The following is a 19,704-nucleotide window of genomic DNA, read 5'->3' on the forward strand; positions in this document are numbered from 1 at the left end:
GTGTGTATGTGTGTGTGTCTTACTCTGATCGCTGTGTGTGAGTGAGAGGAGTGTGTATGTGTGTGTCTTACTCTGATCGCTGTGTGTGAGTGAGAGGAGTGCGTGTGTAATGTATTGTGTCTAGTCTGATCATCATCTCCTGCAGGGGAACAATGTTTTCAATGTCCAAAATTTGCTATGGGATCATCATCATGTTATGATGTTGTCTGGAACCCTGAGAAGCCACTCTCACAAAGATAGGTAGTGCAAAAAAAAATAATAATGATAATAATTTTTAATTTTTTTTTAATGACTAATCGACGCAACAATTTCTCGTCGACGATTTTTTATAATCGACGTCGTCGATTATGTCGACTAATCGTTGCAGCCCTAGTATTTAGTAAGCTAGCAGAACTAGACTCCAGTCACGAGTCACAGTGCACATGTGCGGTGGTTTGTCCACCAAAAAAGCGCCAAAAGATCGAAAATAAACTAGCAGAGCCAGAACTGTTCAACTCCTCTGGAGCCACAGCCAGCAGAGAAGCCGGTTTACTTTAGCTTTTAAACCAGCTGCAGCCTGAGAACTGGAGTGTGAGGGGATGTAACACTAAAGATGGCGGCAATGACAAAGAATTGCTGCAAAATAAACATACATCTGTTGTTTAAAAAAAAAGAAAAAAAAAAAAAAAAAAACTAAAAAATTATACTTATAACAATTCGATAATTATCGATATCGAGAAATAAAATAAAATTATCATATCGTTATCGCGATATGATTTTTTTCCATATCGCCCAGCCCTAGGATCATCATGTTATGATGTTGTCTGGAACCCTGAGAAGCCACTCTCACAAAGATAGGTAGTGCAAAAAAATAATAATTTTTTTTTTTAATGACTAATCGACGCAACTATTTCTCGTCGACGATTTTTTATAATCGACGTCGACGATTATGTCGACTAATCGTTGCAGCCCTAGTATTTAGTACCTGTTTATCCCTGTGACTAGTATAGGTAAAGCACTGCTCATCCCCATTGTTAGTTCCACTCATGAGGTTTATGTTACTTGTAGCGACAGTATAGTATAGTATATAACAGACTGATTAATAAGTATTAGTAACGCTGATGTCTTTGTTTCCACCCCATTTAGAACCACACACACACACTCACACACTCCCACTGTGGTAATGGGAAATAGAAGTAGGAATTGCCTGTCCATCGGTCTGATGATTGATAATAAAACTCCTCAAAGACTGTTCCTGCCTCCCGTGTCCTTACTAGACACCCCGTGTCGTTGACTACATTTCCTAACCACCAAGAGCTTCACTACACAAAGTGTATGCAGTGATGCTGAACTTCCCAGCGTTAACACTTTGAGTGCCAGGGACACGATTTGTCGTTAGTTCATGCCGCCAGTGGAGTGCCACCAACGACGTATAGCGTGTTTGTCGTATTTTTTTTATTTATTAGCGATTTTAATTCATATTTCATCAATCGAGCCTCACGCTAGTGTTGCAGACTCTCTCTGAGCTCAATTGGGAAAATACCGCCCCCTATCGTCTCTCCCTGTGTAACTGCACCCCATTGGTTTAGACTGATGGGGGGGGGGGGTTGTGTCCCTGAAACAAAATCATGAATGATATGTTTGTAAGTTGTAACACAGCAGGGTCATTACAATATAGTGTTGTCAATATCGATTTTTCGATACATATCGATTCTGAATATTTAAAACAGTTTCAATACTCATTTCCCGTAATATCGATACTTTCTGCACTATCGATACCAGGACCTGTCTTGTCAACACAAAATCCTCTCACTCACTCCAAGTGCAGAGCCTCGACACCTCTTCTTTCAACATCACTGAATCATTAAACAAAATGGCCCAGTAAACGATTGAATTTAGTTTAATACATGAGGCGTTGTCTAACGTTATCTAGCTGGCTATCTACGGATAGCTCAGTATATCAACAGCTGATACTGTATGTTGCAGGCTTGCAGCTGTTGTCTAGCTGTTGGCTGGCTAGCTATCGTTCTTAGTTGGCTAACGTTAGCTAGCTACTAGCTAGCGAATACTGGCTGGCTACCTTTTAATTCGCAATGGAATGGCTAGCTAACTAACTGTACAAATCGATGTGATTGGCTGAGACTGTATTTTGTATGGTTGGCTGGATTGGGGGTGGCTAGCTGGCAGTTCGTAGTGCAGTAGCTGGCTGGATAGCTGTTGTATTGTGGGTTAAGGTAGCTAGCTGGTGGTGGTTGCAGTAGCTGGCTAATGTTGGCCAATATAGCTGTAACTGAACGCCAATGATGCTAGCCTTATGTGGTCTTATGAGTTTCAGTTCATAGGAAAATACTTTGACTATAATGGTCAGAAGTAAATTAACTGTATATACTCTCTCTTAAACAGTACTGTATATCTTGTATGTTATAAATGTCTGGATGTAACCGTACTGTTTATCTGTATGTCATAAATGTTATGATGACTTGAAAATGGGGGACCCTGATGTAAACGAGACGAAAGTCTTTCTCTGGTCTGCATCCCCTTAACAATTGTGTGTATTGAGCCGTACTGTATTGTACCCATTCTGCAATCTGTAATATAATTTTCAATCTGTTATGCTTAACACGCAGTACTATTAACTTTACTTAATTTCTAAGATTAGATCATTTAGTTATTTTTAAATAAAAAATCTAAAGATAAACAATGGGTTTTAAAAGTGTTATATTTATCTTCTCTTATAGTACCAGAGAGAAGCTGAGGAGAATCAACCAGCAACAAAAGCTCAATTTAGTTTAAAAAAAAAATATATATATTTTTTTTTTTACATTTTAAGATTTAACATTTTCCCCCGTGGTATCGAAAATGATATCGATACTTTTCAAGGTATCGTATCGAAGTTAGAAATTCCAGTATTGTGACAACATTATTACAATAGGCTGAAAATGTTCATCGTTTTCTTGTTCGCCTAATAATGTTAACCAATGGAGAGACACACAACAACGTTCTTTTGCAGCCACGCTACTTTCCCCTCACAGCTGATCCGAGAATAAAACGAAACACGCAAACATACCTTTTGCTGATCTGGACTGGTCCTCTGAGCTCCTCTCCAGTCGAGCTGCATTGTTTAAATCCAAAATATTGATAAATCCTCTGCCATTGTTGTGTAACATGGCATCTCTTTTCTGGAGTCTTCTTTCTCTGCTTCACGTGAAGTTAAATCTACTCTAGAAGTGAAACTTAAAAAGCGTACACTGGTGGGGGGTGTAGGGCTGAGCCCAAACGTTCAAACGTTTGAACCTGTGTTTGTTACGTTGGCATTCGAATTAAATTTTTATTTTTTTCAACCAATGGGGTTTTTCTTCACAGTTGCAGATAAAGATTAGGCTACACTAATATTATAGTATTAAAAGAAACTGAGTTATATTCAGTAACACAATGTCTGCCATGCAGTTTGACCATCTTATACCTCTCACTGCCAGCACTGTAAGCCTTGGAGTCGCTCACCTTCTTTGCAGGGCTATAACTTTTTAAATAATATAGCTATATCGACATTACTATGGCCCATTCAACATCGGTTATCTATCGTTCCCGATGTGGGATGTTAATACCGTCGTGAATATAAGTGTTTTTAGAGTGTAGAGCAGTAATTCCTAGAACACGAGTTATAGGCCCGATGCATATTATACATAATCGATTGGCGTTTCGTTCCTATACACGCTATATTAAAAAATGCAAATGCATATGATCGGTATACATTATGCTCCATCATGCGTGAAGGAAAGATGGGGGGGGTCATTTATAATTCCTTGATTGTCAGTAACGGCTTTCTTTAGTACGACATCATACGTTGATCAGATGGATTGCAATGAAATAAATGGACAATCGAGCTGGAATTAACGTTGGATTCCTCTTACCTGTGCCCGATGAATCTGGAGGAAAAATATTCCAATTATTTGATTTCCATCTGCTAGATCCATTTTCAGTTTGTACGACGCAATAAACGCCGAAAGCATATTGATTCTGGATCCACATAACGAGGGCTCTGCCCGGAACATTTTCCCCGATGCACAGAACGCACCATCCGGTTGAGAGTGGAGTGCAACTCGCCCGAAATCCACCAGGCAGCGGTATTGAGCCGTTGCAATATCGTCCAATTCTACCCTCCCCTGTCTCGAATGCTGTTAGGCCATGCCTCCCACAAGCCGGCTGCAATGTGGACGAAGCCTTACATCACGTGTCCCCTCCGGTACTCGAGGAAGCAGCCGTCTCATCTTTTCACCTGCACAGCGCGATCTCTCAGCGGCGGGTCTGCGTGGGAGGGACACGCCGCCCCCGTCGCTTCCTGATTCTGCTGCGCAGGCGCACCAACCGACCTGTAGGAGTCGCTGTCCACAATGTCCGATCCCCACCCATCAGCTTTCCCACCCCTAACACTGCCAATTGTATTACCGGTAGTATGAACGACCAGCCAAGCTGATAGCAATGCGGAGAGCTGGGCTCGAACCCAGCGTCTCCTGCATTGGTGGCGAGCGCCTTGCCCACTACACCACCTAGCCGCCCCGCGTCTATACTTTCCGTAGCCGCATTTCTGGCAGACGTTTCTGGTCATGTGACATGTTTGCCCAATAGCGTGACGAGCTGTGTTCGAAAGAGTGCCTAAGCTTAACCGTCGAAAGAACTTTCCTAACCTTAACCAACTTCGAAGATTGCCTAAGCTTAACCAGTGTAGGCCATCAGAGAGCGTCTGCCAGAAATGCGGCCATGGAAAGTATACAGGCAGCTGCCCCCCTTGCTGGATGAATTATGAATGACTATAGCGAATAAAGGAAATAACTATCATAAAAACGAGAACTCGTTATTGGCGTTATTAGATTGGCGCAGAAACGGTTAAAGAAAGTTGATTTAGTTGGGCTGGGGCTTCTCCCTGGGCTGGGTCTGGGGCTGGAAAGTAAATTTTAATTAAAAAAAATACTAATTTAATCAGATTAATCACTTTATTCAAATTGAGGATTTCGTTTGAGGATATTTATAAAAAAAAATATATAATTCTTAAAAGAAAATAAATTAAGTTCGAATCCCAAAAACAAACTTTGGGGACAGCCTTAGGGGGGTGGGCGCAGTAGGCAATTAATTTATTCAAGTGGATTCCTGAACACCGAAGGACATGGTTATCACTGATTGACTACCGCGGCAAGCCTAGGTGGTACTAAGTATAACTTAATAAAAAATTATTATTAGCGAGGTACGTACCGTGGATTCTGTGTACCGTTACACCCCTAATACTTACACAAACTAACAGGCTATACATTCCATTACCTACCCAAACCAACAGGCTATACATACCTACCCAAACTAACGGGCTATACATATCTACCCAAACTAACAGGCTATACATATTAACTGCCCAAACTAACAGGTTATATATACATAACTACATTTTGCCTAGAGGTCGCTGTTTTTCCCGCATTACAGATTCTCCCTTTGAATAAAAGGCTGGTTAAACTGAGGTTATGTGGGTGTACCACTGTACCATGGTGTGGGACCTTTTCTAGGTCATTCAACACCATCTGATTCAACCAGCCACCTGGACTGGCACAGGACTGGCACACATCCAGGGCACTGCCACTCAAGGACACGCCAGTTTATTTAAGACCTCTGGTTGTCATTATCCCTCATTATCCCTAAGTCAACAACCTGCACACACTCTGAGGGAGTAGCTGACTATTGTCCTTTTTTGTTGCAGGCACCAGAAAACAATTGTATTGGTGTGTGTCAGTGTTGAGTCAATTCACTCAACAGTTGACCGTTTTTTCTAGTATTTATATATTATGAAAAAGAGCATTCATTGAGTTATTATATCCCCGAATGTCTGAGATTATGGATTTAACTCTAATCTTTCATTTGAATTCTTTGAAATTTGCTGTGCACATTTATGACCCCTAGATGATCAACTCTATTGATTTTGGTGACCCCATGACCTCGTGTCACACCTGTTCTCCAGCAGGTATCAAGCTAATTAGTCTGATTGGGCTAAAGCAGTGGCAAATCGCGGCGCAGCGTGGCCACAGCTGCTAGTGGGGCTTTGAGACTCATGTCCGGAGAGATCTTTTTAGCAGCTAGGGGTGGTGTTTGTGTTGTAATTAAAGGCAGGATAATGTGGATAATGTTGTTCAAGGGGTTGATCCCAGGAGACTCAGAGAAAGGAGTACCGTAGCTAGAATCGCCTTCATGACCTGTGCCGGACTCCTACAAAATGTCCATGTATGAGTTTGAGTGAGTGACCACAACTTGCCAGTTGCCACGTATAGACGGGTTTATCATCCAAGTCAGACTCTGCGTTTGTGTGCATCAATGAGGCAAAAAGGAACATAATCCTGGTCAGAACAATGGGGCAGACTACAATATATTTGTATTTGTTAGCCTTGCTAGTAGGGATGCCCCGATCATGTTTTTTGCCACCGATACCAATCGTCTTGAGCCATATCGGCCGATGCCGATCCGATATCGATCGTTTTTGGTATTAAAAATAAAATATATATATACATTTTATTTTTATAAAAAATATATATTATATAATCATACTTGTAGTTGTATTATCTGCGAGACATCGCCACCACGCAACAAGTCAAAATGCTCGCTAACTGCAAACAGCTCCACTGTGTGTGTACTCGAGTAGCCTCCAGCTACGGCCAGGATTCTCCGGCGCTGCAGCTGGACCCTATTCGTATAAATCACATTCAGCATGCCCTCAGCTCGAATACGCATCGAATCAATGTTATAAGACATTGATATCAGGAGCTATCTGTAGCTACTGCTAGCCGGCTAGATAACGTTAAGACAACGCCTCAGTGAACTATTTAGTTTAGAGCTAACGTGAGCTACCGAGTCAACGGAGGTAACTTATCATGCACTCGACTATTGCTGGAGCATTTGTTTATCAGCAGCTATCAGTAGCTAGCCAGCTAGATAACCTTAGACAATGCCTCATGTAGTCACTGGGTAATTTAGTTTAAACAGTAACATTAGCTCGGTAGGTAGCCAACGTTAGCTCACGTCGCATGCACCAGACTATAGCAGACTGCGAGGCATAGGAGCCTCTTGTTTACACGAGTGCGGGAGGGGTTGGGGAGGAGGAGGGGCTGTACGCTGCAGGCAGCTGTGTGTCTGAGAGAGAAGTCGGCAGTGAGATCTCCGCTAAGAATTGATCATGTTTTTCGATCAGTTTTGACGATCGGCGAAAATAAAGCATTATCACCGATCACCGATCTCATATTTATACTGAATATCGGCCGATACCGATCGCTGGCCGATCGATCGGGGCATCCCTACTTGCTAGCGATCTAAACAATCAATCCCTGCCAAAGCTACTGTCGATATGTAATAGTTCGTTTGAAACTACTTTTAACCAGGGGAGTGCCATGGTTTCCCCATAGAGCCCCGGCCATTGTACTTTTGTAGTGCACCAGCTCAACCACATTCAAACTAAATTTAGTTCTGGTTTCACTGCTGTATGTTTGCCAAGACTCTTGACTTCAGCCATGGTGTTCATTCCATAGCTACATTATGACAAAATATGAGTCATATGTTAATCCTCTCTCTCTCTCTCTCTCTCTCTCTCTCTCTCCTAGATTCTAAGACTGAATGTGAGCCCAGTCAGTTCCAGTGTGGTAATGGCCGCTGTATCCCGTCTATCTGGCAGTGTGACGGGGATGATGACTGCTCTGATGGCAGCGACGAGAGCTCCTGTGGTGAGAGAATTATGGTTGCTACACAGTAGGGCTGACCCCCATTAGTCGAATAATCGACTAATCGATCGAAAGGAGCCGTAGTCGACCTCTTAGTCGAATGAGAATTTTTATTTTTACATTTTTTTTTGTTTTTTTATCATTCTTTCCAAAAGCAAAGAGGCTTAGAAGCGTGGCTAACGCTAATGGCATGCATACCAGAAAACGGGCACAGAGATACTGAAAGAGGATTTCACCCATCTAATGAACACACTACTCACTAGACTAGACAAATATCAAGATGTATCCATCAATGGACCAATTGCATGCTTTCGCAGAGAACAAGAAGCCTTCCGTCGACTCCTTCAGACATATATACTTTTTTTTTTTTTTTATATAGTTGACTATCGGCTCATTTCGGCGACTACAAGTAGACTACAAATCCTTAGTCGGGGACAGCCCTACTACACAGTAATACTGATCACCAGGTGTGTCCCAGCTTAGTCCATTAATCACTGGATTTGGTCTTAGTCCACTAAGACTTTGATAGTAGTTGTGGCGTTTTCTTATGCTTTCTTTCCATGCTGCGGACATACCGCGCGGAGTCCGCACCGCTCACAGTACGCCCGACTCTGTGGGAGCCTTGATTTATAAGTCATTTCAACAGCAAAAGAAAAACCTCCAATATGACAAAGCATTTGCTTCAACACCGTTTTCAACGTGTTAAAGTCCCTGATTCATATCCCCAGATACAGTTGGCAGTAGCAATGTTGGCATCTGCCAGGCATATGCCCCAAATGTTGGCACTTCACACAAGTATAGCAACATACTGACAGCTGACATTGGTCTTTTTATTTTGGAGGTACCAATAAACCAAGATGCAAATATCCTACCACCTCCAGTCTGTCCTCAGTGACCCCCTATTAACCCTCTAAAAGCCTACATAGACAAAGGTTCGCCTGGACATAGTGTTATATGTTTGCCAATTCCAAGCTTAGTCTTTGAGTCAGTATCAAGTGTTATACCTTTTTATGATTCGGGGGAACCTACCCTTTATTTCTGGTACAGTGTAAATATTACCTTGCAATATTTGACATAAAATAAACGCCCAGTGAGTGACTGGTATTTATTTGGATATTATTCAAACACACACAAAAGGCCCATCCATAGCTCTCACCCTTTTCTGTTGTGGGCTCCTACTGTATCAATGTCCCTCTCTGCACCTTATCCAAATAGCATAGTTACACACATGAATCATCAACAGGTGATGTGATTTTCAGTCAAGCGGCACAATGTCGGATCAATTGATGCAAGAGTAGGTTACTTCAAACGCATTAAATCCTTCACTGCGAATGTCGTCGTCACTGTCCCAGCTATCTGGCTCGGAGTCCTTTTCAGTGAGAGATCGAGAGAAGGATTGTATTTACTAGTCTGTATGTGGAAGACAGAGATTACATCTAGGTGTTTCAAGATTTGTCAATTCTAAGCCTAACTTCTGAGAGATGCTTTCAATTTAGGAGGAAAGAATAGAATATCCTGATTCGGATACAAAGATATTTCATGTTTTGTAAAACATGTCTAGTATCTCTTCAACGCTCTGCTTTAGAGGGTTAAAGAAAACACATTTTACTTTAGCCATGAGCACAGAGAGAGATGGATGAATGTCTCTAAGCAGTGATTTATGGTGAATGGGTTACATCCCTTGGCAACAGTTGTCTCCTTCCTTAGGTTAGCCTTCTGGAATATCTCCCTGCATCAGAAACGGATACCCTTGTTTCATGGTTCACAATTGACTGACTATAGCCTTAAGAAGGTGTTTGTTATTGATATTTGATTTTCTCCTCTACTAAAAATACCATAATCTTATCAAATCCAAACGATACCCAACTGTACTCACTCACTCACTCACTCACTCACTCACACAGGCACACACATCACACAACCCTGGTTAGCTGTGCCTTGTTGGGAGCTTTCCCAGCATCCTGTGGGACAGTGTGACCTGGTAAAGAGAAGGTTGTAGAGAGGGGAAGAGAGAGGAGCTAAATATGGACCTGACACACTGTGTGTGTGTGTGTGTCTGAGTGATCGAGCATGTATGTGTGAACAAGTGTGTTTGTGTGTCTGTCCAACATAATTTGAGTTTTCTCTCCAATTTGTTCTCTCTTTAATAGTTTCTCTCTCTCTTCGTTCTGTCTCTCTCGTTCAGTCTTATCTGGGTCATGTGAGACTGGGTAACATGGATGAAGGGAGGGGGGGAAGGTGGAGGGAGGATGCAAAAATGAGATGGAGAGAAGGGTGAGGTTGATGGACAGGATGGAGGAGGGAGATGAGAAGAACAGAGGACTATGAGGAAAGCGGAGAAGAGGTTGGTACGTCACAGATTAAGAGTGAAGGAAGGGAGGGACAGTAACGGGTGTGAGTAGCATGGCTTGGGCTCGATCAGATTTGAGTCATGAATATTTATTTATTGGTCAAGGTCTTGTTTTGACTCTGATTTGAAGAGTTTATTGTTCCCTTTGCCGCAACATTCGATTGATGGTAAATGATTAGTGCCAGTATAGAATGTTACCAAAAGTTTGAAATGGCATTACATTAGCCATTTAGGTGATGACACAATTAGCATAAAGCATAGACTGTAAACGCAGCAATAAACATAACGTTGTACTGTATGAAATGCGTAGACAATTAGTTGCTCATAAAAGTATCAACGTAAATGTTGACTAATGTAGCATCCTCGTCCTCTCTCATATCCGTGACGTTAACTTTCCTACATTGCTCCTTCAATGCTCCTAGTCTTCCCTTCAGTCTTAACACTTTGATTACCGGCGATGCGGTGCGCCTTACCGCCGTTGAATGCCAGCACCCACTTCAATGATAGCGTTGTGAACGCATAATCTGTCTTAAATTATGGCTATGTGTCTAATCTGCCCGTCGTTTATCAATGACTTGTTTGCAGTCAACATTGTCGAGACGGATTGTTTTTTAATCTGTAAATTTCCGTTTTATAGCATTTTGAAAAGCCCTTGTTTTTCAGGAAAATATAAAGATTCCGTGATAAACGGCATTTACTGGAATATTCTGGCATACACAACTGTCATTTTTTGGCCTATTTATGAATAGTTTTCAAAAACGCTAGATTATCGATAGTATATGTGTACTTATGCACGCTAGAGAAGCGATCTGAAAAATATATTCTCATTTCCTGATCAGCGAGCACGCACATATGGGACACGTTGATATATAGGTGAAAACGGATCCGATTACCCTAAGACTGGTAAAATAAATTGCTTACCTCAGATCAGATGTTATCCAAAAAGATTATTCCAATTCCTGATCGCCATTCTAAATATCGATCGCGTTTATTGATTAAGCGTTGGTTACTGTAAATATATATTCCATGCGTTTTCCGGGCCGGCGATCAACTTTGGTCTCTTCAGATGCCTCGTCGGAAAAGTAACATGAGGAGGCTGCCCCCCCCCCCTCTATCAGTCTAAACGAATGGGGTGCAGTTACACAGGGAGAGACGATAGGGGGCGGTATTTTCCCAATTGAGCTCAGAGAGTCTGCAACACTAGCGTGAGGCTCTAATGATGCAATATGAATTCAAATCGCAAAAAATAAATAAAAAAAACACAAACAAACGCTATATAGCGTTGGTGGCACTCAACTGGCGGCATGAACTAACGACAAAACGTGTCCCTGGCACTCAAAGTGTTAATGCAGCACAACTTGGGCTAATGCTCGGTAGAATTCTGTGTTTAGCTAGCATTAGCTGTAATGTTAACATCGGTGTCCGCTTTTGGGACCAGCAAGCTAATGCCAAAAGTGGATGATGTTTGTCTCATTGCACTTTGCACTGTGGGGTCGCTCACGTTAGGTCAGGAGTGAATAGGATCATTAGCAGTAGGGCCGCTGTTGCATCAGCTGAGCTGAACTAATCATTAAATGCAATTATACCATATGTGTCTGTGCACAGCGATTTGTGCCACATGTAGAGATTTTCATTTTCCAGATTATTCCAGATTGAAGTACAGAATCTCAAATGATGCGTCATATTCATTTAAATATTGTAATCCGTCTGTTTTCTAGAACTCTTAAGGGGAGAAATCGTCGCTCAAACATTTCACACTTCTGCTCGTTTGAGCTGGGCGTCAACAATAGCAACAGCAACGCCCCCTCACCTGAATAGCATTAACATAATTAAGTGCTGCCTGTCACAGGAATGCTGTCATGACTGAAATAGCTGTTAACACTTTAACTGCCGGAAGACGCATTTAGGCGTCCTTCCCCGCCATGCTCAAGTTGCCGAAGACGCCGTAACTCGTCTTTGATATCAATATTTCAAAAATCTGTGATGGGAATCATATTTCCTTTCCGGGGCCCTGAGACACAAGTGTGATCTCCTCTCAATCCTCTAGCGGTTCAAGACCGCCATCTGGTGGCCGATCGGCAGATCGAAAAAACGGATGTTACCTTTAACCCGGTAGGACTCACTCCATATGGGGTCCGGGCACTCGCTAGTGTTAGAGAGACTCAGTCTTCACACAGTGAACATCGATCGCTGCAAATAACTCGAAAAAACAACATGATTTGGACGTATATATTATTATACAACCTGGAAATGGACCGGATATTTCTATATCCCATAATAGGAAAATGTCTGTTCCACGCTCATCGCCCAACGGCGCGAGGAAGATACGGTAAGATTCAGCGTTATTTTTCAATGTGTACGATACTAACTGCTATGATGAACATTTGACCCACATTAGATGAATGGTATAACGCTGCCCACGGAATTATAAACGCCCCCTCGGCCATCTGGTCAACATCAGATTACGTGTAGTAACTTCCAGAAGTCCGTCCAGTTGGATTTTTTTATATCGCGCCGATTGCTATCAAACTGTATTTGATCATCAATATAATGCATTTGGGGCTATAAATCACGTTCTGGAGAAAGCTGCAGAAAGAGATGAAAACATACTTATACTTTAGATCATATTTTAGTATGAATATGTGAATGAAAAAGTTTTAACGTTCATACACCCTGAACAATACATATAGGACATTGAATGGGCCCTAATAATGGCAATTTAGCAATAGAATTTAAAAAGTTATAGCCCTGCAAAGAAGGGGAACTTCTACATAGACAAATAGAGCTGGCAACCTATGGTATATCATGAATTTAGCCTTAGGCAATCAAAGTGTTAAACACAGTAGTGGTGAGAGCACTAACTATAATCATAGTGAGATACTGGTGAGAGCACTAACTTACACAGTCTTCATATCCCTCCTAGTTACAGTCTTCATATCCCTCCTAGTTACAGTCTTCATATCCCTCCTAGTTACACATACACCACTACAAAACCAAACCCCCTAATTTACACCTTAAAAACCCCTAATTTACACGCTATATAAAAAAAATCAACTGTATATGATCGTATGCGTCATCATGCATGGAGGAAAGGGGGGGGTCGTTTATAATTCCGTGATCGTCAGTAAATGCTTTATGTAGTATGGGTGATATATTGATCAGATGGTTTGCAGTGAAATGAATAAACAATTGGGCTGAAAATAATGTTAGTGTCCTCTTACCGTGCGTCAAAGACTGGCGGTGAAATATCCCAAGTATAGGACGTCGATCGCCTAGGTCCATTTCCGGTTTGTATGTCTCAATAAACGCCGAAATCATATAGATTATTAAGTTTATAAAGCGATCCATATGTACTATAGTGTCTGTCGGGAGCCTTGCAACAATGTCTTGACGGCCGGATGAATTTAATCGACGCACAGCCCCCACTTCCTGTTGTTGGAGTGTAACTCGCCCGACCATCCACCAGGCGGCGGTATTGAGCCGTTGTTGTATTGAGCCATAGGGTCCAGCTGCAGCGTCGGAGGTGTATATATGAATTATGAATTCTATGGCGAAAAAATTTAATATTGATCTCAATAACACTGTACAGCGAGATCTGGCGGTCAAAGCATGGCGGGCAATACCGCTTTAAAGCGTGGATGGCGGTGGATGTGTTAATGGAATACACAAAACACGTTGTCATTTTTCTGCTGATTTATGAATCGTTTTCAAATAAACGCTAGATTATCGATAGTATGTGTCCTCATGCACGATACAGAAGCGGGCTGAAAAATCGATTATCCGTGCATTGGTTGGCGCCAACGACACACACACAGACGCGTTGTGATCGCTGTGAAAGAAACATCTGATTAACCCAAGATTGGTAACATTGAGTTCTTACCTCACGTCTGATGTCCTGCAAAAAGATTAATCCAATTCCTGATCGCCATTCCAAATATTGATCGCATTTATTGATCCAACGTTATATATCCAAAACGCATAATCCACGCTGCTCAGAGTGTCCCCAGTCAATGTGGTATACAATACTGCATGCCCGAGAAGGAAAACCTGGACCGGACTTTTTTTTTTATGCACAGTCCCATCCAATGATGTACAATACCATCCGGGAGACGATAGGCGGCGGTATTTGCCCTTTTGCGAGCTCAGACCCATTCCCAACGATAACATCAGGTTGGATGGATAAATGAATGGATATCGCTAATAAAAGAAATGACTATTAAAACCCGACTATACTCGGGTCTGGCGCTGAACGATCGGCGAGTTAACCCGACTATCATCGTGACTGGCGCTCAATGAGTTAACTACTGAATTTACCCCTTAAAAAACACCTTACTTATCCGCAATAAGTAAGAGGTTAACTCACGTTAGCATTTGTGATGGTTACTCCACTAACGTATGCAGTTAGCTAGCAGTACAGTTCCCTCAAACAATATAACCAAGCACAATACAAACGATATAAACCAACGAACTATTAAAATGGTACACTACCAATAAAGGCGCTTAGGCATCATTTACCCACCTGAAAGAATAAATGAAAACAAACAGTGGCTGGTCTTTGTGGCTTTTCTTCATTCTCCGGTGTAATAACTGCCAACTGAAGAATGCAGTGCGAGCCCACAGTTTAAATACTGGTACCAACTGAAGAACGCAGTGCGAGCCCACAGTTTAAATACTGGTACCAACTGAAGAACACAGCAGCGCGAGCCCACAGTTTAAATACTGGTACCAACTGAAGAACACAGCAGCGCGAGCCCACAGTTTAAATCAATAGGGGACCAAATCGGGAAGTCTAAATTTGGTCCTCAATTGTCCCAAACAGAACATTCCAAAAGAGGACTTTGTGGGAACGTCCTGTAAACGTCCTTATTATGTTTCCAAAAACGCACCGGATTACGATGTAACAACATTTTTATTTCATGCTGCAACCAGTGCACAACAACACACTGACGTTAACACAGCCCTGTCGCGTAAGACCACTGTGCCGTCTTAACACTTTCAGAGCCCTTGCTTAACCTTGATTTACCCGTTGAATGCCACCATCCACTTCAATGTTAGTGTTAAAAACGCCTAATCTATGTTTTAAATTATGGCTATGTGTCTAATCTGCCCGTTGCTTTATCAAGGACTCGTTTGCAGTCAACATTGTCGAAGCGATTGTTTTTTTATCGGTTCATTTTCGTTTTATAGCATTTTGAAAAGCCCTCGTTTTCAAGGAAAATATAAAGATTCCATGATAAAAGACATTTACTGGAATATTCTAGAATACACAAACGTTGTAATTTTTCCGCCTATTTATGAATCGTATAATAATATAATATACTATCGATAATCTAGCGTTTATTTGAAAACTATTCATAAATAGGCGGAAAAATTACAACGTTTGTGTATTCTAGAATATTCCAGTAAATGTCTTATCATGGAATCTTTATATTTTCCTTGAAAACGAGGGCTTTTCAAATATACAACTCGTTCATTAGATCCGATGAATCAATTGCTTTTCCTCAACTCTTAACGTTAGTTTAGCTGCAGATCAGCTGATGGCTGTTTGTAAACAAAGCAGAACGAGCCTGCCTGCATTTCATTCAAATGTGAATCTAACTCCTCCCCCGCGAGGACAGCTGAGCGGTGAGAAACTTCTCAAAACAGGATGACTTTACACTAGGGCTGACCCCTATTAGTCGACTAATCGGCCGAAAGTAGCCGTAGTCGACTGCCAACCTCTTAGTCGAATAAAAAAATAAAATTTAATTATTTTTTATTTTATCCTTTCCAAAAGAAAAGAGGCCTAGAAGTGTGGCTAACGCTAATGGTGTGCATACCAGAGGCGAACTGCCTACGAAAACGGGTACAGAGGCACTGAAAGAGGATTTCACCCATCCAATGAACACACTAGACTAGACAAATATCAAGATGTATCCATCAGTGGACCAATTGCATGCTTTTGCAGAGGACAAGAAGCTTTCAGTCGACTCCTTCAGACATTAAGCACCCCCCACGCGTGAATACTTTCGGCAGCCAACATGCCCTTCCGCGTTGCTCTGATTGGCCGAGCGAGCGCATGCGCATGAGCCGCGACATGCTCCTCTGCCAGGCAGGAATCTTAACGCAATTTATACAAATGGAAGTATTGATTTTGCCGTAACAAATCATTAAAAAAATATACAGTTAACTGGAATATGTTGTGCCTTTACACATATGTTGGATTATGTAATTGGTTTGTCATGACAAACTAATAAAAAATTGCGAAACCGGTGGCTACAACAACACACAGTAACTACATGCATCATTGTTTACAATGAACGGCATCGGTGGGGCTAATCGAAAGGACTGCACACGGAGGCGTTAGTTGTTCACCAACAATCTACAGACGCAAACAAACACAGAACCGGACTGTTATATTAAATTAATTGATTGCTGTTTAACACATCAGTGTCCAGTCCTTTCGATTAGCCCCACCGTTCATTGTAAACAATGATGCATGTAGTTACTGTGTGTTGTTGTAGCCACCGGTTAATTCGCGATTTTTTTATTGGTTTGTCATGACAAACCAATTACATAATCCAACATTTGTAAAGACGCAACATATTCCAGTTAACGGTATATTTTTTTAATGATTCGTTACGTCGAAATCAATACTTCCATTTGTATAAATTGCGTTAAGCGGAGCTTAGTATTCCTGCCTGGCAGAGGAGCGTGTCGCGGCTCATGCGCATGCGCGCGCTCGGCCAATCAGAGCAACGCGGAAGGGCATGTTGGCTGCCGAAAGTATTCACGCACCCCCCACAGCCCAAATGGAATGATACAAAATGTAAATTAAATAAAGTAAATTTATTTTATTTTTTATTTAATTTTGTCAACCAATAGTCTACTAACGGCAAATTTTGGCCAATCATAGTCGACCATCCAAATCCTTAGTCTGGGACAGCCCTACTTTACACAAAGTAATCTTACCTTTATAGATACTAAAACTCTCGCTTTTATAATAAACATGTTCTTAAAAACTCTTAAAAAAATAAAATAAAAGTTTCAAGCCCGTCTCACGCAAATTGCCGACGGCCGAGTTCTGGTCGATAGCGCTGTAACCAGATGCATATTATCTGGGTGGATACTTTTTTCTGATTGTCCGGCAGGTGTGCATTAAAACCGCTTATTACATGGCGTTTTCACATTCGCCGAAATGCTTGCTTGCGATTGGTCAATAGCCCCCGACAGTAGTGAATTCTTTTTCGATAACCACCGCTGATTATTGTTTTTCGCAGCTGGAGTAATCAAGCCCCACTGACACACACTGTTTCAGTGCAGCTAATCAGACACACCTGCCGGGCTGCCCGCGATAATAATAATCACTTTATTTGGGCTGACAGAGCCACAGAACAACTGCGATTTGTCAAATGAATTAGGTATATTGTTAGTAAGTTAGCCATGTAATAAGCGGGATAATGTATAGCTATACTCGGTCATCATCGCAAAATAATTGACCTTCACTGACGTTTAAAACACCTCGCCGAGGCGGCTCGGTATTTTAAACTCCGTGTTGGTCAATTATTTTGCGACAATGACCTCGTAGCTATACATTATCCCTTACTTATTGCACACGTAGTTCGGCTAATTTTAATCATCATTCTAAATTCATCCGCTACCCAACCTGTAACCATAGCAACATTAAAGAGCACAGCTGTTTAACTGCGGCAAAGCACAGCTGACTTATCAACTTGATAAACTAACGAAAACACACCAATGACGAGTGCAAAACATTCACCATAAATCTATGAAGGCTTTTATTTTATATTCTTGGCAAATTACCATGGTATAAGTGGAATAATCAACTTATAGGTGTGCGTTAAACGGTTATAAGGCACTCTACTGTGCATCAGGTGGTTCTTCGCCCTCCATGTCGTGCCTTAAAACCGTTTACTGCACCTCTACCTTTAGGCCTATGGCAGGTGTCTGAGAAAAATGAAAGGGTACTAAATTGCCTGACCTCAAATGAAGTCAGAATGTAGAAATACAGTCGGCACAGCAAAGATTGGCTTGATCAATCAGACCCCACCCCTTACATGTTTGAGAAAACGAAACATTAATTTGAGGAATTCCTAGAAAGCGAAAAGGATCAACCTGAAGTCGGAATGAAGAACCTTGTCAAAGAAGATGCCCCCCGCCCCTACTATCACTTGTTTAGGACTTGAAACCCAAAGTGTCTGAATTGTGACTTGACTTGAGACTTTGCCGTCTTAACTTGAGACTTACTTGTGACTGGAAAACTACGATTCTGTCCCACCTCTGGAGAATATAGCAGAGTAGATCCCCATTGCAATCCTTGTCTACTTTTTTTTATCTAAATCAGCTGTAATTAACTCAACACAAGGATTCAGTGTCCTCAGACATCACGATGCAAAACAGTTTAGAGCCTTGGGATATGTGATTAGAGATTATGTGCAGAATAAATCACTGTTTTTTTTGGGTGAAGCAGCTTCTCTTGAAGGCATGACTACAGATTGTTGTTTGTGCGGAACTTGTCACCAGAGTGCCCTTTTCACATTCTTCTCTGCATTTCCTCAAAATCTAAGCTGCCTGTGTGACGCAACTAATCCTGGCAACCTACCGTACAACTATTGTCCAGCTGGCCACAATGTCATCCAGGAAATGCTAACGTGAAATGTGGGGTGTTCATAGATCCTGGCATTCTCAATGAGGGCAAAGGTGTAGAGATGCTGCTAAACCATTTTCACTAGTTTATTGAACGTTTCTGGTGGGAAAACTATGCCAAACAAAGTTCTTGTTAACGCATGTAGAGAGAATCTTTAAGCTCCATTCTAATGTATTGAAGATCATTGGTCTCTGCTTTGTTAGTAGGACTTCAGACAGTCATTGATTGCAAAATATTTGCAACCAAATATGATATACCAAATTACCTTTGGTCCCCTAGAATTGGGGCACTATGTATAAAAGGGCTACAAGACTTACATGGCTCAGCCAAGATGGATGTAAACACCATCAAATTAAAGCAGAAATTCTGCCCTTTAACCGCCTAGTCATTGTTCCATTTCAAATCCAGCGTGCTGCAGTACAAAACAGGAAACGACACACTCCGACTTAGGAACCTCGCAATTCAATTTCAATCAGTGCAAAATGTTACGACTGCTGATTCTCTCACTAGGTTACAGAGAAACCTTCCCTCGCTCAAAGCTTCGATACATTTCCGCACTGAATTGATTGAAAGGGATTGGAGCCCAATCCTGCACTCAATGGAGGAGTGTCTGATGGAGCGACAGCCATGCGCCTGTAATCTAAAATTGATTACCTGCCCATTTAATTTACAAAGTAATCCCTTCTCTCCCCCTCTCGACTGAAAGGCTGTCTAGGAGGCCACTGTTTGGAGGATGTGGCCTCTCTTTCAGTCTCTCTCCCTCCATTTCTACAGTCGTATTGCTCTACAAGTCTACATTATAACCTCTTGTCTGCTTACTTAGTTGTTTTTTATGCTCGTTTCCTGCTGAATTAATTATTTCCTGAAACATGATATACTCATCTCTGGTAAGCACTAGATTTTAAATGATGAGCACATATGGCGGCCGGGTAGCGCAGCGGACTAAGCATCTGTCTACCACCGCATAGACACTGGTATCGAATCCA

At 41.7% G+C, this 19,704-nt stretch overlaps 1 protein-coding gene across 2 annotated transcripts in view; it reads left to right on the plus strand.

The window, feature by feature from the left end:
* vldlr (very low density lipoprotein receptor) overlaps nucleotides 1–19,704 on the plus strand; it is a 159,848-nt gene that overhangs the window by 18,852 nt on the left and 121,292 nt on the right. For both annotated transcript variants that reach the window (XM_084324036.1, XM_084324035.1), the window contains exon 2: nucleotides 7,605–7,724. In XM_084324036.1, coding sequence (XP_084180162.1) covers nucleotides 7,605–7,724 — 120 coding nt within the window. The remainder of the gene's footprint in view (nucleotides 1–7,604; nucleotides 7,725–19,704) is intronic.

Source organism: Notolepis coatsorum, assembly GCF_963971535.1.
Source record: "Notolepis coatsorum genome assembly, chromosome: 11".
NCBI classification, from domain to species: domain Eukaryota; kingdom Metazoa; phylum Chordata; class Actinopteri; order Aulopiformes; family Paralepididae; genus Notolepis; species Notolepis coatsorum.